Source organism: Delphinus delphis, chromosome 5 (genome assembly GCF_949987515.2).
Source record: "Delphinus delphis chromosome 5, mDelDel1.2, whole genome shotgun sequence".
Taxonomy (NCBI): domain Eukaryota; kingdom Metazoa; phylum Chordata; class Mammalia; order Artiodactyla; family Delphinidae; genus Delphinus; species Delphinus delphis.
This window is the reverse complement of record NC_082687.1, coordinates 138,526,238-138,552,201: the sequence shown is the minus strand read 5'-3', so window position 1 is coordinate 138,552,201 and position 25,964 is coordinate 138,526,238. Positions and strand designations below refer to the sequence as shown.

The 25,964-nt window shown below is 58.2% G+C and overlaps 1 protein-coding gene across 3 annotated transcripts in view; it reads left to right on the top strand.

The window, feature by feature from the left end:
• Positions 1–21,519, top strand: part of MAEA (macrophage erythroblast attacher, E3 ubiquitin ligase) — a 31,130-nt gene extending 9,611 nt beyond the window's left edge. Inside the window, exons 2-10 of one of the 3 annotated variants that reach the window (XM_060013107.1) lie at positions 5,852–6,034; positions 7,896–8,099; positions 12,022–12,144; positions 12,890–13,003; positions 15,514–15,590; positions 16,534–16,642; positions 19,757–19,890; positions 20,188–20,383; positions 20,628–21,519. In XM_060013107.1, the coding sequence (XP_059869090.1) occupies positions 5,852–6,034; positions 7,896–8,099; positions 12,022–12,144; positions 12,890–13,003; positions 15,514–15,590; positions 16,534–16,642; positions 19,757–19,890; positions 20,188–20,383; positions 20,628–20,723 (1,236 nt within the window). In that variant the 3' untranslated portion in view covers positions 20,724–21,519. The remainder of the gene's footprint in view (positions 1–5,851; positions 6,035–7,895; positions 8,100–12,021; positions 12,145–12,889; positions 13,004–15,513; positions 15,591–16,533; positions 16,643–19,756; positions 19,891–20,187; positions 20,384–20,627) is intronic. The other 2 variants (XM_060013108.1, XM_060013109.1) reach the window with 2 other exon arrangements.
• The last annotated feature ends 4,445 nt before the right edge of the window (positions 21,520–25,964 follow it).

Here is a 25,964-nt window from a genome sequence, read left to right as displayed (position 1 = left end):
GCTTGTGTTTCAAAGGTATTCTGTTAAGAAAGTGAAAGGACTACTCACAGAACAGAGAGAAAATATTTGCAGATCTTTTTTTTTTTTTTTGGCGTTATGCGGGCCTCTCGCTGTTGTGGCCTCTCCCGTTGCGGAGCACAGGCTCCGGACGTGCAGGCTCAGCGGCCATGGCTCACGGGCCCAGCCGCTCTGCGGCGTGTGGGATCTTCCCGGACCGGGGCACGAACCCGTGTCCCCTGCATCGGCAGGCGGACTCTGAACCGCTGCGCCACCAGGGAAGCCCTGCAGATCATTTTTGATAAGGATCTAGTATCCAGAATATGTAAAGAACTCTTACAGTTCAATAATATAAAGACAAATAAGCCGATGTAAAAACGAGCAAATGGTTTGAGGAGACGCCTCTGAAGAAGAGATACAAATGGCTAATGAGCATAAGAGGAGATGCACGACATATTCATCATTGGTGAAATAACGAAACCATGATGAGGCACTGCTTTATACCCATGGGAATGACTGTAATCAGAAAGATGGACAGTAACGAGTGTTGGATGAGGGTGTGGAGAGACTAAAATCCTGATAGACTCTGAGGAATGTAAAATGGTGCAGCCACAGTGGAAAGCAGTCTGGTAGTTCTTCAAAAAGCTACACAGAGTTACCATATGACCTAGCAGTTCCACTCCTAGATAATCTACCCAGGAGAAGTGAAAACGCGCCCATACAAAAACCTGTGCAGGAATTTATAGCCTTATATTCATAACAGCTCCAAAGTGGAAGCGACTAAAATGCCCATCAGCTTATGAGTGCACACACAAGCGTGGCATTCGCATAATGGAATACTATTCAGCCATAAAAAGGAATGAAGTGCATGCTGCATCATGGACGAGCCTTGGAAACATTACGCTAAATTAAAGAGAAAGCCAGACACAGAAGGCCACAGAGTGTATGATTCCGTTGAGATGAAATGTCCAGCATAGGCAGGTCCATTCAGGTAGACAGTAGGTCAGTGGCTGGTTGCCCGGCTCTGGGGAGTGCTTCTGTAGGCAGCGGGTTTCTTTTTGGGGTGATGAAAATGTTCTGGAAGTAGATGATGCTGATGGTTGCACAGCCTGTGATTATACTAAACACCACTAAGTTGTATACTTGAATTAAAAGGGTGAATTTTATAGTATCTGAATTATATCTCAATTAGAAATTGGTAAAATAAAAAGTGATGCAGGGGGCCTTCCCTGGTGGCACAGTGGTTAAGAATCTGCCTGCCAATGCAGGGGACACGGGTTCGAGCCCTGGTCCGGGAAGATCCCACATGCCACGGAGCAACTAAGCTTGTGTGCCACAACTACTGAGCCTGCACTCCAGAGCCTGCAAGCCACAGCTACTGAAGCCCATGTGCCTAGAGCCCGTGCTCCGCAACAAGAGAAGCCACTGCAGTGAGAAGCCTGCGCACCGCCACGAAGAGTAGCCCCCGCTCGCTGCAACTAGAGAAAGCCCACATGCAAGAAACGAAGACCCAACGCAGCCAAAAATAAATTACAAAAAGCAGGGGGGGGTGGTTTAAAAAAAAAAAGTGGTGCAGCTTACCTTAATTATCTTTCAAAGGGCGAAAGTTTTAGTTTTGATAAAGGCTAATTTACGGATTCCTCTTTTACAGTTAGTGCATTCTGTATACCTGCAAGAAATCTTCGCCTATTTCAAGGTTGTGAAGATTTTCTCCTATGTTTACGTCGAGGATTTTTACAGTTTCAGCTTTTATGTTTAGGTCTGTGGTCCATTTCAAGAGAATCTTGTGCAGATTTTATGAGGCACAGGTTGAGGTTTGTCCTTTTCCCACGTGGGGTCCAGTCCCGGCACCTCTGTTGCGGAGACAGCCGGTCGTCTCTGCCCTGAATTGCCCTGTCTCTTTGGTTGGCCACACGGACCATGCACGTGGGTCCACCCCCCAGGTCGCCCACCCTCCTTGGTCTCCATGCCTTCCTGGACCAGTGCTTTGAATCAGGCACCATTGCCCGTATGTTACCAAAATCATTCAGGATATTTTTTTATCCAGGTAAAAAACAAATGAACCAGCTCCGTCATTTCTAAGTGTCTAGCAGTGCTGTATCGCGCTCAGATCTCTAGGACTCTCTTAAGTCAGCTCGGGCCACTCTGACAGAACGCCCCACAGCACACACTGTTCCTTCCGGTCCTGGAGGTGGAGTCCCAGAGTAGGGGCCGGCACCCCCCAGCACGGCTGCTCCCTGTTCCCGCTGGGAGCGTCCCGAGGTGTGTGCTGCTCTCCTTGTGGTTGTGACTGGCGTTTCCCCGAGTGTTAGTGGTGCTGAGCGCCTCCCCACACGTGTCGGGGCCGCGTCTCTTCTTCGGAGAAATGTCAGTTCAAGTCTGTGGCCCAGTTCTCAGTTGGGTTATTTGTCTCTCCGTCGTGGAGCTGTCGGGGTTCCTTATGAAGCCTGGATAGTAACCCTTACCAGGCGTGTGGTCTGCAAACATCTCTTCCCGTTCCCGGTTTGCCGTTGCGCTCTGACGATTGTTTCCTTTGCTTTCAGACGTCTTAAAGTCTAATGTAGTCCCATTTGTTACCCTTGCTTTCATTGCCTGTGCTTTAGGAATGTATTGAAGAACACAGAGTTTTTCTCTCAGTCTGGCTCTTTGTTGCTTTCCCACCTCACTGCACTTCTCATGTCTCTGTGGTTTTGTTGTCTCACCGAGGACCGTCTCAGTAGTTTTCCTCCCAGAAGGGGCTTGGCTGCTGAGGGGTGTGGAGGCTTGCCTATCTGCAGGCATCGCAATTGTGCCTCGTTCTCAGTGATACTTTGGCATGGTTTAGAGTCTTCAGCATTTCTGAAATTCCACCCCTTCTTTTGGCAAAAGCCCCTTGGGAAGGAACCTGTGGAGCTGTTGGTGACAGAACAGCAGGGGACAGTTGGGGAAAGGCGGGAGAGGCAAGGCCTGGGCGGCCCGGTGTCCCCGGGAGGGACGTTGATTCCAGGTGCTCGTGCAGGGGGTGGGTGGCCGAGCTCACAGGGGCGCATGGGCAGCAGAGGGTGGGACCCGAAAGCTCAGCCCTGCAGAGCGCGTGGCCCCCGAGCATGTGGGCCGGTGGCCTGGGGCGTGGGAGGATGGCCAGGGCCAGGAGAGGCGTGGGGCTGGTGCAGGTGCAGGGGAGGCCTCTGGGGGACGGGAGTGTCCGGAGCCGTCAGGAGCTTGGGTGGGGCGGGGTGTGGGCCACGTGCGGGGGTGGCACCCTCGCTGCCACCACCCCCACCACCGGCCGGACTGTGCCATGGTTCCATTCCCGCACAGTGGACGTATGCCAGACCCTGAGTCGGCTTCTTGCCTCAGAAGAGAAATAGGTAAGCTTGACTGTTACCTTACAGTGTAAATTGTTGGGACTGGATCCTGACGATGGGCTGCGGATGAATGTGAGAGCGTCGCTGGCTGCTTTTCTGGATAAGAGTTGAAAGTCGGATCCCAGCCCACGGAGCTTTCTTTGGAATCCCCCTGCCTCGGTGACGCTCACGGGTGTACCGGTGTGTGCGCGGCCCGTGCAGGCTCTCTGGCCCGTGGTCGCCCCCGTGCCTGTGCAGGCACGTGACTCTTTTCTCCTGTGTCATGGTGGTTTTGATTATATTTATTGGAAGAGAATTGTAACGTCTGGATGTGATAATAAAAAACACCTTAGGAGCTTTGTTCATTGTGCATCGTGGGATTTGTTCAACTTGTTTTCTAGTAATTCCACTCTGTTTTCTTTTATGAATGCATCGGTCCAGCTCAGATTCCAAATACACAGTGTGTTCACGCAGACGGCCTGCGGGACCCGGGCAGGCTGCCTCCGCTCCTGGCCCCTGGTCCTGAGGGCACAGCCGGTGACCCACTTCCCAGTCGTTCTGGAACTGAGTGCTCACTTTTTCAAGCAGTAACATTAACGCCTGCGCTCACTTGGGTTTAACAAGCAGCCTGGAAGGGCGTGTGCAGTCATCAGTGACCCCACCAGCCCTGACCTCAGCCCCCCGCGGGCGTCTCTCCCTGTCTGCGCGCCATGGAGGCTGCCTGGGGGGGTCGTCGGGTCAGGACGGTGGCGTTGGGGGGCAAACCGAAGGCAGCTGAGGACCCTGGGGCATCTTCTCCGGTGCCGGCGTCACACAATCTTGGGGTTGCTCTACGTGCCGCTCCCATTGCAGAGACCCAACCCCCCCAGTCCTGGTCGTGGAGACCACGGGTGGTGGTTGAAGGCTGGGTCGTGCCTCCACCCTCCAGAATCCCAGCCTGTGGCAGGACACACCCTCCACAGGAGCTGGAGGGGATCCTTCACCACGTGCGGTTTGCTGTCTGCCACGAGCCTGGCACCGTGTTGGGTGCTGTACGCAGTGGTCACTTTCTGACCAAGTGGACACCGAAGGAGCCCCTCCGTTTTTTCTTACAGGAAGTACTGAGTCCAGAGGATGCGGCCGGTGTGGGGGGTGGACCACAGAGCCCAGTCCGGTGGCCCATGCAGGGGGACCCACGCCGCCCACCAGCAGCAGGTGGCCCCGAACGTCCGTGTGAGGCCGTGTCCCGTGTCCTGCTGGGCTTGGCCTCGTAGCTCGGTTGTGCTTTGATAGCCACCCACAGCAGTCATCAGCGAGCCCGAGTCCCAGCGGGGTGGCCACCCGGTGCCGAGCCCACCCCCGTCACACGTGGCAGATGGGGCTCAGCTCGTGGCATTCTGCCCCTCAGACTACTGGCGGAACCCAAGGTGTGGACAGGCATGTTTATGCACTGCCGAATGGGAGTGCTAGCTGAGGGCAAGGACGGTGCTGGCCTTGCTGGGTCTCCGGCCAAGAGTCCTGCTGTGGTGGTCCTTCCGTGGCTGGAGCCTGGCTCTGCCATCACCCCAGGGTCTCTGCTGCTGGGAAGCCCAGGCTCTGAGCCAGGCCTGGGTCTCCTCCCTGCCAGGCACAGTACCTGGCACACGGCTGGTGCCTAGCAAGTGTCGGTGGAGCCAGCAGTGCCCCGGGAGTGGGTGCTTCCCTGCTGGGCGGGCCTGAAGACGAAGCGCTCACAGGGGCGGTTTGCGGCAGCCGTCGCAGAATCCCATGGAGACCTGCCGTGTGAGCAGGGAGTGCTGGCAGGGAGTCCCTGTCTTCGGTGGGTTTCCCTAGGGGTCCCCGGGGTGCGGTGCTGGACCCTGCCTGCTGCGCTGTGATGACCCTGGGGGCCGACGAGTGTGTGAGCAGCAGTTCTCCAGACTTCTCAGTGGTGCTTCGTGGGTTTTCTATCTTCCCATGCTCTGGACGGAATGGGTGGTTTTTAATAACTCAGGGGAATGGGCGTCCTCTCGTTGAGATCAGTTAAATGTGTGCCTATGATCTCCCATGGGTGCTGATGCCGTCACCTTCCTAACCCTGAGGTGCACCTGAGGTGCTGATTTCTGTCCGGCCTCAGCCTGGTGCCCGCCAGGCTCATCGGCATCTCTGCTGCACATCGTGGGCTTTCATGTCCATCGATTAAAGCCCCCAGTACTTCTCTCCTTTTTGCTCATTTCCTCAGCTGTGTTATTCTAGGTGAACTTGGTGATCTTTCTGTCTGCTGGCTTGTGGAGGTTTCTGGGAAGAGTGGAGGCTGCACTGCATCTTAGATGTGGGTCAGGGTGCATCTCAGCCTTTGTGTCCTTGTCTAGGAGCACAGGAGACCCTCACTCACACGGGCCTTTTGTGGGGCTTGGGCAGGTTTTAGAGGAGATACATTTTTAGAGAATGAGAAGCCGAAGCCTCTTGCCTCAAAAAGTGCCACGAAGGAGGCCCGCACATCCTGCGTGGACGATGGGTGGTGCCCACCCGCTGACCGTGTGGAGTTAGTGGCCTTCTGTCTTCTGCAGGTGCCCTACGAAACACTGAACAAGCGCTTCCGTGCCGCACAGAAGAACATTGACCGGGAGACAAGCCACGTCACCATGGTAGTGGCTGAGCTAGAGAAGACCCTGAGCAGCTGTCCAGCCGTGGACTCTGTGGTCAGCCTCCTGGATGGTGTGGTGGAGAAGCTCAGTGTGCTCAAGAGGAAGGTCAGTGCTGCTTCCGGGCCATGCTGCCTGCCCTGCCCCCAGGCTGCGCGCACCCCACAGGCGCACCCTTCACCCAGTTGTCCTGAGAAGGGGCCGCCTCCTGGGGGAGCTGCGGTGGAGGGGCCCCCCTCCCCTGCTGTCCGCGCTCTGGAGTCTGTCAGCTGTAAGGCCGGCTTCCCGACCCACATTCCTGTTCCTGTAGGGCCAGGTTATCCTGACTCCAGATGTCCCAGGGAGCCCAGGTCGGGGAGGCCAGGATGGGTAGTAGATTGATTTATTTTTTTCACAATTTCACCTCAGAACAGCACATAGGGTATCCTGTTTCTGGGAATGGTAGGTATGCCCACTGATAAGCCCTAAAAAGTGAGATAAGATATTTGAAAACATTTTATTCGCCAGAATTGGAGAGCAGGGGGTCAGGGGGGCTAGAAGGCGAGGGACCCCTGCTGCCTAGAGAGAGCCCCCAGCAAGGGCCTCACTGGCCAGTGACTCAGGGCCCTTAGAGTTGGGGGCCTGATGGCAGGACCCAGCAGCACTACACCTCAGGTGAGGGTGCCCAGAAGTGAACTTGCTGGGAGAAGCACTGCCGCCCACCCCCTCCTTCAGCCTGGTCTGAGTGGTCCCAGCAGGTGCTGCCTCCAGGCTCCAGGTAGAGTAAATGCAGTTCTCTTGAGTGGAGGATGCCTTCCATCTGAGCATCAGATGGTTCAACTACAGTAACCAGGACAGGTACACAAGACACCACGACTGCAACACAGCAGGAATAGAAAGAGATCTGCACAGACTTCGGGTACAGAAACTATCAAGTACCATACTTTACTGTGCTTAAAGAATGAAAAAATAGCTTGAAAATATCTGCAGGGAGTAGAAAGTATGTCATTTAAAGTTAAAAAGAACCAAGTAAAAATACAAGAAGTGAAAAGTAGCAAATGAAAAACTCAAATGTTTGCTTACAACAAACATTTTAACACTTAACAATCAGACCAAGCTGAAGAGAGAGTTAGTGAGCTGGAAGGTGGGTCTGAGGAAATTACCTAGAATACAGCACAGGGATGAAGAGATGAGAGTGCATGAGAGGGTGAGAGATTAGGGAACAGAGCAGGGACTGTGCAGTGGGCCAGAGTCCAGGAGAGGCGGGCGGGAGAATGACGCGCAGACCTAAACAGGTTAAATAAAAGTAAACGTAACTAGGACTTTCACAGTGAGACTGAAGAAAAGAGAGACAGAAAAATCTTCAAAGCAGGTGGAGGAAAATCCGCTTGTCAAGGAGCAGCAAGTATCCTGACAGCTGACTTCTTGATGCCAGTTGGAAGCCAAACCTTGGTGGAATGTGCTGGAGGGAAACAAGGGCCGACCAGAATTCTGGACCTGCTGTCCAGTGCGTAGCCACCAGCCACCTGTGCCCACTAACATTTAAATGGAATAAAATCAAGAATTCCCTGCTGGGGTTGCACGAGCTACACTTCAGATGGTTGACAGTGGCTGCCATGTGACGCGCAGGCGTAGGGCACTTCCACCTGGCTGTCTTAATTTTGAGCAAAATTGCCTTTAAGGGAAAGTATTATAAAAGATAGAAAGTCGTGTTATAATGACAAGTAGTTTCATTAACCAGGAAGCTATGACAAAGTTTAAGTTCTACGCCTCTGGCAGCATAGCCCCAGCGTATGTAAAGCGGTCACATCCCTGAGGAGGTGGACAGACCCTGCCGTCCGCTCGGTGGCAGCAGCCCCGCACACTCTTGCTGTCTGTGGCCCTGGGCCCCAGCTCCCCTCTGACCTCCTTGCCTCCTGGTCCTCGGCGATGGGGGTGGCGTGCCCGGTCTCCACCCATCCTGAGCGCCCCCTCTGCTCGCGTGTCACAGGCGGTGGAGTCCATCCAGGCGGAGGGTGAGAGCGCCAAGCTCTGCAAGCGCAGGATCGAGCACCTCAAGGAGCACAGCAGCGACCAGCCGGCAGCGGCCAGCGTGTGGAAGAGGAAGCGCATGGACCGCATGATGGTGGAGCACCTGCTGCGCTGTGGCTACTACAACACGGCCGTGAAGCTGGCGCGCCAGAGCGGCATCGAGGTGGGCGCGGGCCGCGGCTTCCCAGCCCTTCGTGGAGGCTGCACTCGGCCACTCGTGCGTCCTGAGCCGGGAGGTCCCCTCCCGCCCGTGACGGCTCTAGGGGTGCGTCGCACCTGCCGCATGGTTTGCACGTGTTCCGAGGAGCTGGAGTGTGGACAGGGATCCCTCCCCGCACCGCTGCCCGCTTTCCTGCCGCCAGGCGCGTCCCGTGACCGTCCCCCTGGGGTGACGCCTTTCTCTGGGGTCAGGCACGTTTTCCATCTGTCCGTGTGTGGTGACCCCGGGGGTGCAGGTGTGGAAGTACTCGATACCCTAGGCTGCTGGCCGGTGGCGGAGGGCCTCTGCAGGTCGGCCCGCACCTTTCTCTGGCCTTTGGGGCTGTGTGGCTGGGGGCAGTGGTACCCTGGTGTCCCGAGGGCAGCCTTCACTGGGGGGGCAGGGGGGCAAGGAACAGTTGCTCGGGCTGCTCAGACCAGAGTGCGTGGCCAGCCGACCCTGTCCACGTCCTGTGTCGACCAGAGCCTCTGGCGGCAGAATCCGTGTGGACGGCAGTGTCTCCCTCGTCTCCACGTGGGGTCCCGTCTCAGCCTGCTCCTCTGCCACATGCTCGGGACCCCCTGGTTCCGCCCCTCCTCACTCTCAAGTTCTCAGTCTGAGCGCTGCTGGCCGCCTGGGGCCTACCTGCCCCCCCGCCAGTCCCATCCCCTGGCAGGGCTTAAACGTCACCCGTGTGTGTGTGGCTCCCACCCTGGGTCGAGGGGCTCAGCCCTAGCTGCTCGAAACCCCAGCATGAGACCCTGCCCCCTGTCCCGGCAGGTGGCCTTGGGTCCCTGACAGCATCGTGCTGTCACCCCCACACCGGCATCCGCAGGTCCTCACTGTGCGCCCTGGCCCCACTTCCTGCTGTGTCCATGTCCCTGTCTAGTTCCAGCCCTAGGCCTTTCCTTCGACGTGGCTGACACACTCGTGCAGTGGGGCTGGGAACGGGAGGCTCCTCACCCTTGCACCCCAGTCCCGGGCGGCTCCCCGGAGCTGCATGTGCCGCGTGCCCAGGCTCCTGCTGTGGGCGGCAGGGCCACAAGTCTCAGCTCGGTGCCCAGTGGTCCCTGGTGCCTGCTCTCCTCACCCCTCCCTCCGCTGCCCAGCACGGCCAGCTTCTGACCGACGGGCTCTCCTAGCCTCACATTCCTGGCACAGCCTGTCCATCTGCGGTGGGCGTCAGGCTTCACTCCCGCGCCCCCTCCCCCCCGCACACCTGCGAGGGCGTGGCCACGCACACCTGCGGTGGTTGGTGAGGCACGAGCTCCCCATGCCTCCTGGCCCCCAAACGTGTACCTTGTAGAGGGGAGAAGCACGAAGTCAGACGAGATTTGCTGAAGGTGACGTGTCTGCAGAAGTGCCAAGAGGGACGGGAGGGCGGCGGGGGAGGGGCTGGTGGTCCTCAGCAGAAGGGCGCAGCCCCAGGAGATCGGCGTGCACCTCGTCGAGGAGACAGTCCTGGAAGGGGGTTTCCACAGGAGCCCCCAGCTTCACACAGGGCGCGGAAAGCCAAGTCTCTTTCAGAAGCAGATGCAGGAGGACATCCTCTTGGCCTTGGGGTTGGGCGAGGCCTCCCAGGAAGAGGCTGCAGCTGGGGCTCCTTAATGTCAAGGACTTCTTTTCATCAAAAGACACCACGAAGAGGGGGAGTGCGGGCTACGCAGACGGCCAAGAAGGGAGGAACGCCCGGTGGAGTCCACTGTGGTCCCTGTGTTAGGAGCTTCCATGCTTGCGCCTCCCGGGAGCGGACTGTGGTTGGCGCTCGCTCTGGCCCGCCTCCCGCCGGCTGGTTTAACATCTTCACTGTGGCTCCCGTAACTGAGGGTCCAAGGATGTCAGAGGACCGTCAGCAGGAAAGGAAAGACCTGGAAAGACCCGGGATGCCGGGGGGGGTGCAGGCAGGAGAGGCCACCTCTTGGAATTTAGAGCAGAACTGGAAAAGGTGGGAAATGGGAGAGAAGAAAGACTAGAATGTCGTCTGGGCGCCTAGCCTTGCCCAGTGGGAAGGGTTCAGGAGAAAGAAGACAGTGGAGAAATGGCCAAGGAAGCGACATGAGAAAGCCCACCTCTGCAGTGAGGGCGGTGAGCAGAGGACTGGATTAGTGAGTCCTGGTTGCGGCAGCCACGGGGTACCTCGTCATCAGAGCTCCCCTCGGGAGGGCAACGCCAGGTAGCAGCCGGGAGGAGCAGCGGCCGTGGCGCTCGGCCCGCCACACTCCCAGCCCTGTCTGACTGGGTCCTGTTCTGTAATCGTCGGTCAGGACGGGGAGGTTGGGGGTGCCTCTTGCGGGCCCAGCCGCCGTCCCTACTGAGGACGTGGGTAGAGCTGCCCTTGTGTGGCCACCCTGACCTGCCCGCTGTCTGGAGCGGCCATGCAGGAGCTGGAAAGCTGACAGGGCATCTCCAGTGTTCCCCCCCCCACACACACACACAACAGGAGCACACCCCGGGCCCTCTGGTCAGCTGCTCTTCTGCCCTTGACCCATTTGGTTCCGCAGGAGATGCTTCAGGAGCTAGCTGGTCCATGGGTAACTGTACTCTATTATTTCTTCTTGTTAATTTTGCTGTAAGTGCCTGGTTTTCACTGCAGCATCAATAGCTATATGCATTCAGTGACTTTCTCTTGAAATAGAATAGGTGTCTCTGGGGCTTCCCTGATGGCGCAGTGGTTGAGAGTCCACCTGCCGATGCAGGGGGCGTGGGTTCGTGCCCCGGTCTGGGAGGGTCCCGCGTGCCGCGGAGCGGCTGGGCCCGTGAGCCATGGCCGCTGAGCCTGCGCGTCCGGAGCCTGTGCTCCGCAACGGGAGAGGCCACAGCAGTGAGAGGCCCGCATACCACAAAAAAAAAAAAAAAGGTGTCTCTTACTTAAAAGCTTGCACCTTAACGCTGCATCCACCAGTAGGACTCTGTGTCCTTTTGCAGCACCGCTCCCACAGGGAGCTTGACATGGCCCTGGTGCCTGGGTACGGAAGTTCGGTGGCGAGCTCCTGGCTTGCTTTGCCGTGGCAGACCTTGGTCGAGAGAGTGTGGGCGAGAAAGCTCTCTTGTCCTGTGCTCTGCAGTGCCCAACAGCCCATGAGGCCTGAGCGGGGACCCTGGAGACACGGGGTTCCAGGGATGTTTGGGTTGGGTGTTCCACCTGGTAACTGAGAAAACGACCTTCACTAACGTTTTCTGCTCGAGTCTGTTCCAGATGGAAGAGAAATTTACCTTTTGAAATTTTCGTTTTCTTCTAATGACCCCCCTCCTTTTGTGATGTCTGAGCATTCATCACCTTGCCGTGTGCGACCAGGGAGGTCCTTCTCGCTGGCTGTAACCCAACCTCTTGCTGGGGGCCTTGCTCTTCCCGGCACCACACAGAGCCCCCTTGACTGCAGCAGGTGTGCACTTGAGTTGGTGGCTTCGTTCCTGCGGGTCCCTGGCCCTGCTGGGATCCTCCTGCCCCGCAGATGCAGCTGCACTTGGCCTGCCCTCCCAGAGTGCCAGGCCTCGGGGACGGAGCGAGGGGAGCAGACGGCGGAGGGCAGAGTTGCAGCCCCTAACCACCCCGCTGCCCCTTCTCAGAAATCTAAACTTTAAACCAATCTGCAGAGCAAAACACAGAAAATGAGAGTGTGAGCTGCTGGGGCCTCCGCGGCTGCCCTGAGAGGCGAGGGGGCAGACCTCTGCCCTTCAGGGCCCCAGGTTCTGGCAGGGCCTGGGCTCTCAGGGGGCCTGGGAGCCAGCATCTAACTGGGGCGCAGGCCTGCCTGCTGTGCAGACCTGGCCCGCGGAGGGGCTGCCCCGGCACGGGGCGGGGGTGCTCCTATAAGATGAGACTGTCGGGCCGGCCTTCGGCGGGTCCGGGGTCCCGTGCTCTGAGCCAGTACTTCCTTCCCTGCAGGACTTAGTGAACATCGAGATGTTCCTGACAGCCAAAGAGGTGGAGGAGTCCCTGGAGAGGCGAGAAACAGCCACCTGCCTGGCCTGGTGCCACGACAACAAGTCCCGGCTGCGCAAGATGAAGGTGTGCGGGGCTGCGCCTGGGCGGGGCTCCTGGGGGCGGGGCTGCGCCTGGGCGGGGCTCCTGGAGGGGCGGGGCTGCACCTGACAGGGTTCTTGGAGGGGGCAGGGCGCGCCTGGGCAGAGCTTGCAGGGTGGGGAGGCAGCTTCGCCACCTGCAGTAGAGCCGAAGTGCTTTCACCTGTTGGTTCAGAGTTCTGGGGTTCTGATTCATAGTGGAGGATTATTGGGTTTGGTATGGGTTTTGGGGTTTTATTGGGGGTGGCGTTTGGGTTTTAGGTAAAATCCCAGAAAAGTGCACCCCCTCTGCATTATGGTTTGGCCAGAAGTTCTGAGCACGAGGTGTTGACCGGGCTTGCGCTGCGCGTGGCCGCTGCGGGGGGGGGGGGGGGGGGGGGGGTTGGCGCCGGGTTGGCCCACACACACGTGGGGAAGCCGGTGGGAGCGGGTACCCGCCTGCCAGGGTGCAGAGTTCCAGGCTGGGATATTCTCCAATACAGCCTTTCTTGAGACCCACAAGCAGCTTTAAAAATAGGCACTTAAACGTAAATTGCAGAATTTAAACATCCTTACTGAAAGGTGTCATTTGCCTTAGGGCTTGCAGAAATGCTTGATTGTATTAACCTTTCCTGCCTCTGTCAGAAAAACTTTGTCTTCTGTGTTCTAAACTGAGTGCCTCTAACCCCGCCCCGTTGAGCTTGTCGTGTGCACATAGTCACCAGCCAAGGGTGACACTCTCTGCCACCCAGGGCCGCCAAAGCGAGCACGACGCGAAGACGGGACGGAAAAGTAGAGTGGCCAGTGGCTCCCCTAAAGAGAGTGAGGATCTTGGTATGGAAACCATAAAAGGAAAGCCAGAATTGGTATGTAACACGCGCCCGCTCTCCTGCTCCACCCCCACGGCTGTGCGCTCGGTGGGGACCAGGGCAGAAGGAAAATAGGCCTCCGGTCGCGAAAGGCGGTTTCTACAAGCCCTGTTCCCTCCCAGAGAACACTGCTGCTTGGCCAGGGCACACCACGTGGGCCGGGTCAAAGCGGGGGCCTTGCAGCTACCAGGGGCGGGCTGGCAGGGGCCGAATCCACGGATGGTACATTCCTGTGACCTCGCCGTGTAACTTGAAGGAGCATAAGTAGTCGTCCAGAAGCGCACTTGGAGAACAACCTGATGCCACTGGAACGTGCTCAGTACAAGATAGCGTCTGAACACAAGTCAGTGCGCAGGCACTGTACAGTTCGTACATGTGTGGGCACACGTGAGCTCCTGCACTAGATCACACTCGCAGGCCGGGGAGGGGAGGGAGCTGGGGCGGGGGGTCAGGGGTGCCCGTGCCAGATGCCAGGGATCCCTCAGAGCAGTGATGAGATTCTAGACGAGAAAAGAAACTCTGAGACCCACGTTTCCCGCAGTTGAGAAATACATCCAAGGGTAGGCGCAGCAAGGAAAGTCTCCGGAGTTGACCTGGGTCTCTGGACACGTCAGGCTAACAGAGGCAGCAGCGTGTGTGCTGCGTGTCTGCAAACTCGGAAGGGGTCATAAATGGGAGAACGCCACGCCTTTCTCAGACAGCACGGGGCGTGTTCAGCCAGCAGCACATGACGTCACCCAGATCGTAGCCGTCCACGTGGAGCGTGACCGCCTGCTTCCCTCTCAGCGGACTGTTTGAAGGTTAACCTGGAGAGCAAAGAGCCACCGTAAATAACGCTACGCATTTCCACGTGTCAGTTGTGTAAAGCTGTGGCCCGGCGTTTACCCGTGGCGCTCCTCGGCTGCACATCCACCGGCGGCCCCAAGCGGAAGCAGTCACCGGGTCCCCGGAGGCAGGCGGGGCCTCTCCCCAATGCTCCCCCTCTCGGCCCTGCTGGTCTGGCCTCTGAAGGGGGCGTGTCCTCTTCACTGGTTTGTGCGGCACCGCCCAGGCGGCCTGCGCCCTTCCCCAGCCAGTCGGGGGTCAGGACAGACTGCTGCCCAGGGCTTAGTCCCCCGTGCAGAGGGCAGGGAGTGGGGCTCGGGCTGGGAGACCGCCTTCCCTGAGCACCTGTGGGGTGGATGTGTGGGCACCAGGTAAGTGGCTCTCTGCATCTCTGCCGTGCCTTGGACGCCCTGGGCAGCACGGTCTGGTGGTCAAGTCAGCCCGGCCTCACCCCGTGTCCCTGGGGCGGGGCTGGGGGCTTTGTGTAGGGTGTCCTCCCAGGGTCCGGCCCAGGCGCTTCCCCAGAATGCAGTGTGCACGCCGGGGCTTGGGTGGGGAGTCGCGGGGTTGGCAAACCTGAGTTGAAGCGTCAGGCATAGAGCACCGTTCACGCCATCTTGCGACCTGGGCGCTGTGGCAGTGACAGTGAGGTTTGCGTCCTGTTCTGTTAATTCCAGGTATTCTGTCTCTGGTGGAAACCATGTTCGAGATGTGATCATCTAAATTACTTCTCTTGTAAAATAATCCAGGTTTTTCACCTTAGGTCATGAAAGTTCACTTTGCCTGCTTGCCCTCTACCCCCAACCGCAGGGGTTTTAGCCCCAATTGGATTGATATCGCCAAGATTTCAAAGTTAGTTTGGGCTCCCATACAAGCAACCCCCCTGGTTGGGGCCCCATTAGCCGCCCGCAGAGTCTCCCGTGGAGCTTTGCGACTTACGCCTCCCAGGTGACGCCTTTGGGAGACGGCCACCTCCTGGCACAGCAGCCCCAGCCCCCCCCCCGCACCCTTGGCAAATCCTGGGGCTCCTGCCCCTTCCAGGAACCAGCCCCTGACTGGCTCTCGCTACCTCTGCCTCCTTCACCTGGTCCTGGCCAAGTGCCCCAGGCCCCCCACCCCCCCGCCCCGGGCCTCTGAACTGGCTCATCCCTCTGCCTGGAGCATTCTCTCGGAGTTCTCACGGCCCCCACCTTGAGGGTCCGCGCCCAGCGCTCCCTCCCTCCCACCCACCGGGTGCCCAGGCCTCAACGCTGCCCGGCTCCGGAGCCGCCTGGCGGTGGAAGGTGCCCCGTGTGGCTGAGGGCTGCCGGCCGGCAAGGCTGGAGGTAGAGGAGGGCGCACGCTCGCTGACTTACAGGAACTGGGCCGCTTGTCTGTGCGGTTACCCACCGCCCTCTGCGCTGCCGACGGCCCACGCTGCTTCTCGCCCCCAGCACCGCCTGCCGGCCCTCCCTGCCCTCCCCGGCCTGGCCCGAGGGACGCACTCGGGGGCACGCTTGGCCGAGGCTGCGCTGGGAGGGGCCGGGCCCAGAAAGCCATGACTGTGATTGAGATCGCGGTTTCAGTGGCAGCCCTGCCTCCCTGGCGACTCGGAGCGGCTGTCGCTGTGCGCGTGGCCTCAAGCTGGCACGTGGCTCCGGTGACCCCGTGTAAGCTGCCCGTTGTCTTGTCTTCACCCTCAGAGCTGCCTGGAGTTCAGCCTCAGGATCCAGGAGTTCATTGAGCTCATCCGGCAGAACAAGAGGCTGGATGCTGTGAGGTAGGCCTTCCTCCTGACTCTCGGGGCGGGCGTTTCGGGTCCCCTCCCGGTCTGGTTTGGGGCAGGCAGGGCGGGTGTCTGGCAGGTCTTCTCTGGCTGGCTGGGCCCTGCCCAGGGACGCACTGCCCTGCTTCTCTCCCATTGCTGAGCGGGGGTGAGGCCACGGGCGCCCCCGACAGGGCCAGGCCTCCACCGCACTCTTCCCGTCGTGGTCCCTGGAGCAAATGGCCGTCCCAGGTCAGGCTGTGGGCAGCGGGGAGCACAGTGTCCCCAGGGCAAGAGAGCCCTGGGCAGCTGTGTCGGTCCTCCCGCTGCTGCAGCTTCAGCCTGGCGCCCTGAGCTCTGTCTCCTGGAGGCATGGGGCGCCGGGCTGGGGGGCTCCCAGCCCAGGATGTGGTGGTTAGAGGGTGGGCGGGGCCAGTTTTGCTCTCCACGGGGAGCCTCAGGGAAGGAGGCTGGAGTGCAGGCGTGGCGGCAGGGGTCCCCGCCCCCTCCTGCTGTTTCCACCTGCACAGACAGGGCTCAGCGCCCCGGGTCTGATCGGTGGACGCGAGTGAGGCTGTTCTGGGGGTCACTGCAGAGGCGGGAGGCTGGACCCTCTCTGGGGCCCCAGGGGCTGTGCAGGAGGAGGGGCGGGGCGGGTCGGATCCGGGTGCCATGGATGTCGTTGGGCCCAGTTCGTGGCACCCAGGGTCACCTGGAAGGGCTCGGGCAGGTACCGTTTGCGTTCAGGCACTGCCTCTGGGTGTTCTCTAGGTGGGATTCTGTACTTGGTGCCTCGCAGCCCGTCCCCGTCCCCTGGAGGAGGGGGTACCTGAGTACCGAGGTTTTCCGCGTGTCTGGGTGGGGGCGGGGCCCAGGATCCCACAGCTACCGTGGAGCCGAGCTCAGCTTCCCTGCGCTGGGAGCGCAGACTTCAACAGGCCGCGCTGTCCTTTTCCAGACACGCGAGAAAGCACTTCAGTCAGGCCGAAGGGAGCCAGCTGGACGAGGTCCGCCAGGTCATGGGCATGCTGGCATTCCCGCCGGACACGCACATCTCCCCCTACAAGGTAGGGTGCGCCTGGGGGCCCCGGGCGCTCGTAAGGTCTGGTCTGTAGTCACTGCCACAGTCGAGCGTGGCCCACGCACGACTTGTTCGTTTCCCGTCTTGGGCCTGGTTCGTGGGACCCAGGGTCACATTTCCCGTCTTGTTCCCATTATGCTGGTAAAAGAAACTTATATCAGGGCTTCCCTGGTGGCGCAGTGGCTGAGAGTCCGCCTGCCGATGCAGGGGACACGGGTTTGTGCCCCGGTCCGGGAAGATCCCACATGCCACGGAGCCGCTGGGCCCGTGAGCCATGGCCGCTGAGCCTGCGCGTCCGGAGCCTGTGCTCCGCAACGGGAGAGGCCACAGCAGTGAGAGACCTGCGTACCGCAAAAAACCAAAAACAGCTTATATCAGAAAACCTCCCGAAGCACATCAGCTGCAAAGCGCAGCTCCGAGTGCCTGACCGCTCCCTTCCCCTCCCCGGGGCACCGCTCTCTGGAGTGCCTGGTCAGGGCTGGACAGGCCGGGGCCTCTGCACGGCTCTGCCAGTGTCTCTCCTGACCTCGCTTGCTCCTGATCTGCTTTCTCTTCCCTGCGCCAGGATCACTGGGCACATCTGTCCTCGGTCCCTCCCCCTTGGGTGGCTCTCCTTGACCTTGAGGTTCCATGTGGGTCTGGGCAGGGGCATACCCCCCACAGCTGTGGTCCTTTTGAAACCTGGGGGCCGCCCTAATGACCTTTGAACCTTCTCTTGGAAAAACACCACAAGTCCCGTCCTGTAAAACCTAAGAAGTTTGACAGCCCCCCTTCATTCCTTCCCTTCTCCTTCCCCTGAGGTTCAAACTGGCTGTTTTCTCTGGGGTGGCCCATTGAGTCCTGGGTGCCGCTCACCACTGGTCTCTCCTCAACAGCCTGTCTCAGTGTTTACAGTGTGAACAGGGTTTCCCAAATCCTGAAGTTGTGCTTCCTCTTGATGAACGATTCTATCTTTAAGTCATTCCTCTCTTCTTGGTTTCTGTTATAAACACTCAAGAGAAGCCGAGCCGCACCTTCAGCACTTTGCTCAGAGACAGCTCATCACCCACAGCTCCCCCGTCCACGAACACAGTTCGGCCAGGCTCGGCACACCTCGTAACAAGGAGCCCTCCCTCCAGTTCCCAGTAACATGATCCTCTTCCATCTGAGGCCTCATCACAGTGGCCTTGACAGTCCACAGCTCCTAGGTTTCTCTGCGGAGCCTGGGGCGCTCCCTGCCGCTCTCCCCTCCTCCTCCTGGGCCCACCTTTTAATGGTCCATTTTGTGTGGCATCACCTCCAAGCTTCTAGCTGCTGCTCATTGCCCAGTTACAAAGCCACACCCCCGTGTTTAGGTATTTGTTTCCTAAAGCATCCACTTCCGGTAGCAGGTTTCTGTCTTAGTCCCTCTGGCGTCTGCAACAACACACCACAGATGGGGGCTTGTGAACAGCAGAATGTACTGCTGATGGTTCTGGAGGCTAGAAGTCCAAGATCAGGTGCCAGTGGGGTCTGGTGAGGCCCTCATCCGAGTTGCAGACTTCTGCTATGTCCTCCCGTGGCGGAAGGGTCGGGAGCGCTCTTAGAGGGGCACTAATCCCTTTCACGAGGCTCCACCCTCGTGACCCCATTCCCTCCCAGAGGGCCTCCCTGACCATCGCCTTGGGCCTCAGCATTTCAGCGTGTGCAGGGAGAGGGTAAAGCCCCTTCTTTGTGTGGTGAGCCAGCCCTGTGCTCCAGGCCTTGAAGCTGGTCTCTGTCCAAGGCCCTGAGTGTTTGCCCTGCAGAGTTCTGTGGGGCCCCTGGCAGACCCGGCCCCTGCCGCCCAGAGCGTGTGGCGCAGGCCTTCGGGAGGTGGCCGGAAGCTTGTCGCCCGGACTGAACTCACGCCTTCTGCAGTGTTTGGGAATATAAGTCGGCAGGTCACAGAGATCTTCAGGTCTAAACTCAGGTTTCAACTCACAGCGTTGGGTCTTCCTGCTCTGGAGAGTTGTTAGAAGTGCAGGAAAGGCCGGCCTGCCCTTGGGGGCGAGATGGCCAGCTCAGGAGGGCACGGAGCGTGTCCCTTCCCTCCCCGATGTGGCCTTGCAGGGGCTGTAAAGAGCCAGGCGAGTGCTGCCATCATGGCTTTGTGGACAGGAGGGCCGAGCCTCAGAATGGGCTCCGGGCCAGGGCGGAAGCCACAGCCGCCAGGGCAGGCCACCCCTCCCCGGGGCAGAGCTCCCCACACAGCCTCCCACCCATGAAGATTGGTCAGACAGGTTGAGCAGCACAAAAGAGAAGAGCAAGATGACACAGGAGAACCTCGGCCCAGAGCAAGCGGGGGACCTAGGGTGCGGGAAACGCAGAAGCAGAGCTGGGACAGTGGAGTGTCCTGGAAGCAGGAGCAGGGGGGCAGATACTCCTGAAACGCGCTGGAGCAGCCTGGTTAAGGGAGCGAAACCCTCGTCCCTCGTGGTGGGAAGTCACAGGCGTGTCCCGACGGCTCACGGCGGGAACAGGCCAAAGTGTTTTGTTTTGAGAGGCGGCTGTAGCAGAGGCTGCGCAGGGCCTCGGAGTCGGCACTGGGCAGTGCCAGCCCCGGGTGTGGACCTCATTCTCCGTGGACTTGGATAGAAGAAATATTAAAAGCGTTTCTTAAACGTTGGAGTGTGATGTGTACCGTACGCCAGGACTCTTGAGGAGCTCACACAGAACCTCTGGCTGTGCTTTTGTGTGTGTGTCTCCCCCTCCCTCCCTGCGCTCTCTTCTTGAGTCTAAACCTGGGTGGTTTTAGGCATGGACGTGATTTAATCTTCTCTTCTAGTAAGTGGTTTCCAGGAATAAGGCTTCTCCTTTCAGACCTTAATGCTCTTAGCGAGAGGCTCTTGCTCGCTCCGTGCTGAGCTGGCCTTGCAGCCTCAAGGCCTTGACTTGCCTCGAGGCCGCAGGACACGTGCTCTAGGGCAGCCGAGTCCCCGCCCAGCGAGTCGGTGTCCCAGAAAGCGAGTCAGCAGCGGGCTCGCCGCGGGCCGCCTGCGTGTTAGTGGGGTGACTCTTCCTCCCGTCACCTTTCATCTGCAGGGATGAAGAGTCGCGTTTGTTTGCTGTTGTCACCCCAACTCTGCCCCGCTTCTTCCAGGACCTGCTGGACCCGGCCCGGTGGCGGATGCTGATCCAGCAGTTCCGGTACGACAACTACCGGCTGCACCAGCTGGGGAACAACTCCGTGTTCACCCTCACCCTGCAGGCCGGCCTCTCGGCCATAAAGACACCGTATCCTTCGCGCTGGGAGTGGCTCCCCGTGTGCCCCTCTTAGTGTGGGGCTGGGGCCCAAGACCCCGCTTCTTAGCGCCCTCGTTCTCCACCTTGAAACGGGCGCTGCATCCCCCGGCTTCAGGCCCGTTCCTTAACTGGGCTGCAGCCCCACAGTGTTGAGACTGGGGGAGGGGGTGCCCAGTGGAAACCTGCCCAAACTCCACGGATCGAGCCATTCGGAACAGCCTCCCCCGTGGTGCCCGGGGGGCCCCCTAGAACCTCGGCCGGCCCCCGCCCTCCTTAACCCGCGCGCAGGCAGTGCTACAAGGAGGACGGCAGCTCGCGGAGCCCCGACTGCCCAGTGTGCAGCCGCTCCCTGAACAAGCTGGCGCAGCCCCTGCCCATGGCGCACTGCGCCAACTCGCGTCTGGTCTGCAAGATCTCGGGGGACGTCATGAACGAGAACAACCCGCCCATGATGCTGCCCAACGGCTACGTCTACGGCTACAACGTGAGGGCGGGGCCTGGGCTGCGGGAGGGAGGGGCGAGGCCTGTAGGGAGAGCGGGCGGGGTCAGAGGGCGGGGCGGGGCTAGCAGGGCTGGGCCCTGAAGGCCTAGGGCAGGGGTACCTGCCGGAAGTAACTTCTCCGGAATGCAGTGACTTATTTCCCGAGCCTTGGTTCTGTGGGTTTCTCATAGAAACGTTGATTTAAACCATATTGGCCCGTCTTAATGCGCCTGGTCTTTCTTTTCAGTCCCTGCTGTCTATCCGGCAGGATGATAAAGTCGTCTGCCCGAGAACCAAAGAGGTCTTCCACTTCTCCCAGGCCGAGAAGGTGTACATCATGTAGGCGGGTCGCCGCACCCGGGCGGCTGCGGGCCCCTGCCTGCCTGCCTTTCTGTTTCTTGCGACCAAAGATCAGTGAGCAACGACAAACACTCTTGGGAAGAGAAGAAGTAAGATTTAACAAGCTCGTACTTGATTTTGTAACAAGTCAGCTCTTCGACGCTTCTGAAGCGCTTTCCCCTTTCAGAGAAACTTCTTTAAAGACTGACCACGCGGAGGGAGGCTAGAACCTTTCACCATAGGAACTGATCCCTTACCCGTGTTCTCACAGTTCCCTCCCTTTTGCTAACGAGGAACCCCGGGGGACAGGCTAGTCCTCGGCCGTGGCCCGGGAGCGTTGGTGGCCATGCCAGACTGCCCTGCGGCCACTCGGTGCCACGAGGGACCCTGTCACTTCTCTGTAGAGCTGCTGCCAAAACGCCAGCACCGCGGGAGGGGCCGGCCTCCAGGACCGCCGCCTGCCTGCAGCCGCGCCCACGGGGCTGTGTTAGGATGTGTGTAGGCTCGGTGTCGTGTCACTCGTGCCGCCTTATCTCCCGCCTGAGAATGTATCCGTGGAAATCCACTGGACCGGGGTCTGCAGAGGCCTTGCCGACGGCTCCGTAACTTTAGCTCTAAACACTATTCATTGCAGAAGCCAATAATAGTTCAGTTGAGGTAAGCACCGATGACTTTCCAAATCAGATGAACCATCGTAGTTTACACGAAACCATATCGTAGAGGTTTGTATTCAGCGCTTATTTTTGCATGTTGATGTTGATTAGCTAATAAAATGTAAATGTAAGACACGGGAATGAAAAGGTTTCTACTTCTTGTTCCGCGTGCACATCCCACCCCGCCGCTGGTGTCTGCCACCTGGCCGCTGGTCCGGGGTGGGGCCTGGGTTGGCGGAGAGCTGCTCCCACGTGAGCTCCGTCCCAGAGTCCTGCCCCAGGGCCCCTTCAGCCTCACCGCTGCCCCCCGAGCAGCACCTGGTAACTGGGGGTCCCTCTGGGGTCATTTGAGGCACCTGAAGCAGAGCGTGTCTCCTGCTGAGAAGGTGCCAGGCTGGGAGGAGGGGCCGCTGCTCAGATCTCCCCGCTGAACTTCAGCAGGGATGGCGCGGCAAGGGGGCTCAGGGTTAGGATGCGGGCGACCGCATGAGCCCCTCTGCCTAGCAGGTCGTGCCTCGGTGGAGGGCCCTCCCCTGCCCGCTGCTTCGGCCCCCTGCAGTCCAGAAGCTGCCCAGTTCCCTTTGGCAAATTCCTCTTAATTCACACAGCTTCTGTCACTGTGGCCAAATGGGGCTCAGAAGCAGCTGGAGGCCACTCCGGCTTGGTCGGGGCAGGGCCACCAGCTCCACCAGGCCCCCAGCACCTGGCCCCAGGCGTGCTCTGTGCTGCGAATCTCTGTCCCCGTCGTTCCTGCAGACGTTTCCTGCTAGGACCGGCGCTGGGTTCTGCGGCCCCTGCTAACCACTCCCTCACGCCTGTTCCTGCCATGTCGGCCGAGCCTTCTGGGCTCCTTGGCCTCCTTCCTGACCTCACTGCTGTGCTTCCCTGACCCTTGACCCGCCGGGCTGCTTGCTGGGTGCTGGCCGCTGTGGCTCCCGGCCTTGGTCCCAGCTCTCTGCTCCTCTGCCAGGCGCCCACGCCGACCCCTGTGCCCGGGGTCCACATCCCAGAGACCACGGTCTCCAGGTCGTCGCTGTGTGCTCTGCTTAGTGGGGGCCGAGGATGGCAGCGCCGTCCGAGTGGGTCTCCCCGTGCCCATCTGCCACCAGTCAGGCCCCAGCGCACACGGGGGCTCCCGGCTCCGCAGGGGTGCGGGGCAGAGCTGTCCGCGGGGCGATGGGCTCCTTGCCGCCACCTGCACCGAGGGAGGGAGCAGCGGGGTCTCTGCTGGCCCCATCCCCATCCTCTCTGCCTGCCTTCCTGCCCTTTCCTTTCTGTAGAAGTAGGTCTTAACTGAGCACACGCACGAGGATGAATTTCTGCACGTGTGCTTGTGCGTGCGGCCCGAGGGCCAGCGGGCCCTCAGGGCTGCCCCCGGGTCCTTCCCAGGCCAGTGTTCCAGCAGCGGTGGTTCTTGGTGAGAGTGGCTCAGCGGTTCTCAGACTTGGTGAAAACAGAACCCTACCGTCGGCTCCCTGGGTGGCTCGCCCACGGGCAGGGGCAGCTCATCCTTTCCACTGTGTGCAGCGTCCCACTGGACGTGTGGAGGGTGACTTCCCGTCCACACACTGGTGGACACTTGGTTGTTTCCAGATAAACCTGCCCGGAGCGCTCTTGTGCGTGGCTTTTGCTGAACACACACACATGTTTTGTGGGAGGAGTGCCGGTCTTGTGTTACCTTTGCTAGATAGACGGTTGGCCGGCATGGGCCCCCCCGCTCACACTGCCGCCGGTGCCCGGCGTTCCACGTGGACTGCACGTGCTGTCGGCTGTGAGCACCCGCTCCCTGGGGGCTTGTTTAGTTGTGAAAATGGTATGTGTGGAAACACAGATCGTAAGTCAACAGCTGGGTGAGTTTTGCTAGATAAATGTTCACACACATTAGCCAGCGGGCCCGGGTGGCCAGCGCTCCCAGCCCCTCCAGACTGTCTGCCTGCCCTGCACACGGCCATCACTCCAGTTTTCATAACTCAGGTGAGTTTCGCCTTCACTAAAATCAAATCACGGACTGAGCTCTTGGTCCCTGACTTGTCTCACCCAGAAACTCCCGTGGTCTCTGTGGGCCGCTGCTTCCCTATGCGCACCCGGCCTGGTTGTCCACCCGGCCATGGACACACAGGCGTTTCCCGGGACGTTGGCACCCCCGTCTCTGGACATTCCTTCTTCTCTCCTGGGTAAAAACCTGGAAGTAGAGTCCCCGTGTCCTGGTGTCGTCACGGGTTTACCGTCGCAGCCACCGAGGACTTCCTGGAGTGGCCACACGGTCCACGCCCCTCCGCTCGCCCCACCTCATTCTTTGCTATGTGTGTTTGTGCTCTGCGTTTCCTGGGCTGGGTCTGCCTCACTACCCGCTGAGAGGTTAGTCATAACTCCGTCAAGCCTTCTGCCCCTTCATCGTTGGATTACCGGTTATCTTCATTAGTAGGGATTCATGACACAGTCTGGCTACCGACCCTTTGTCAGAAATATGTACATACACTTTATTGACACTGTCATTTGATCAGCCGAGGTTTTAATTTTAGTCAAGTTCAATTTATCAATTTCTTCTTTTATGGTGAATGCCTTTTTGTATTCTGCGAAATATTTGCCTATCTCAACATCAGAATGATATTCTCTTATATCTTCTAGAAGGTTTAGTGTTAGCTTTTATGTTTAGGTCTGTGATACATCACAAATTAACCCGTGTGTGTGGTCCGAGGGAGAGGTTGAGGATCGTTTCTCCCCAGTGTGTTTACCCTGTTGTTCCGACATCAGAAGACTTTCTCCCCATTGAATGATGGCGGCTCCTTTGTTGGGAAAACCATCCCCTGACTCTCTGTCTGGGTCCCCTTCTGGATGTCCTCACGCCACACTCCACCTCAGTCACAGGAACTTCAATGGAATTCTTGAAACCAGGGAGTGCGAGTCCCTTTTGTTCTACTTATTTTCTAGGTTTTCAAGATTGTGTCAGCCGCTCTACCTCCCTTGCACCCACATGTAAATTTTAAAATCAGCTCTTAAAATTCTACCGGGAAAAAAAAACAGTCCGCTGGGATTTAAACTGGAATTGCGTAGAATCTCAAGATCGATTTGAGGACAGTCTTAGTCTGCTCAAGCTGGGCGGCTGAGACAGGAGGATATTTCCTCACGGTCCTGGAGGCCAGAGGTCCAGGACTACAGTGCTGGTAGTTGGGTCCTAGCGAGACCCCATCCGGCGCCTTCTCCCTGTGTCCTCCCAGGAGGGCACCAGTCCTGCTGCATCGGGGCCCCGCCCTTGTGACCTCACTTAACCTTAATTGCCTCCAGTCACACGGAGATATGGGTTTGGGGGAGGGGGTGCCGATTCAGTCTGTAACAGGGACTTGAAAATCGGCAGTCCTGAGTCTTCTAACCCGTGAACACAGGCTGTCTCTCCACATGTTTATTCAGATCTACCTTCATTTCTCTCATTTACATTTTATAGTTTTCAGTGTACATACCTTGCACATATTTTGTTACTTTAACCCTAATTATCTCATGATCTTTTTATTTTTTTTGTGGTACGCGGGCCTCTCACTGCTGTGGCCTCTCCCGTTGCGGAGCACAGGCTCTGGACGCGCAGGCTCAGCGGCCATGGCTCACGGGCGCAGCCGCTCCGCGGCACGTGGGATCTTCCCGGACCGGGGCACGAACCCGTGTCCCCTGCATCGGCAGGCGGACTCTCAACCACTGCGCCACCAGGGAAGCCCGATCTCATGATCAACGCTATTGTAAACTGAATCTTTAAATTTACCTTTCCAACATTTCCAATATGGTAACAGACAGACATAGAGCGATTTTGTATATTGACCTTGCATCCTGTGACCTTGCTAAACTCCCTCATTAATCTTAGTAGCTTTTTGGTAAATTTTAAGGAATTTTCTATGTACACAACTGTATCATATGTAAATAAAGACAGTTTACTTCTTTCTTCCTAATCGCATGCCTTGCTTCTCTTTTTCTTCCCTTCTTGTACCAGCCAGAGCCGCCAGCTCAGGGCTAAACAGGAGGGTGGACACCGTTGCCGTGTTTCCAATCTTGGGTGGAAAGCATTCTCTTTCACTGTTAAGGGTGATGCTTGCTGTAGGTTTTCCTGGGTGTTCTTTATCAGGTTGAGGGGGTCTCCTGAAAATTATTACCATAAACTGATGTTGAATTTTGTCAAATGTTCTTTAGTTTGTCTAAGGAAATTACCATATGATACTTCTTCTTTATTCTGTTGTCATGGAGAATTACATTTTTCGATTTTGAGTGGTTAAACACACCTTGCATTCCTGAGATAAATCCCACTTGGTATGTTATATTCTTAATGTATCCTGGATCTGTTCTGCTAGGCCTTTGCTAAGCACATGATCTATGACGTACTCTATTATTTTGTAATGTCTGTAGGACATGTAGTGATGTACCCTCTCATGCCCGTTGTTGGTCATTGGCTTCTCCTTATTTTTTCCTTGATCAGTCTCGCTAGAGTCAGTTTTCTATCAATTTTATAGATTATTACAAAGAAGCACCTTTTGGATTATTTTCCCTGTTGTTTGACTGTTTCTGTGTAACTGATTTCTGCTCTTTTCGTTTTCTTCCTTCCACTGATTCTG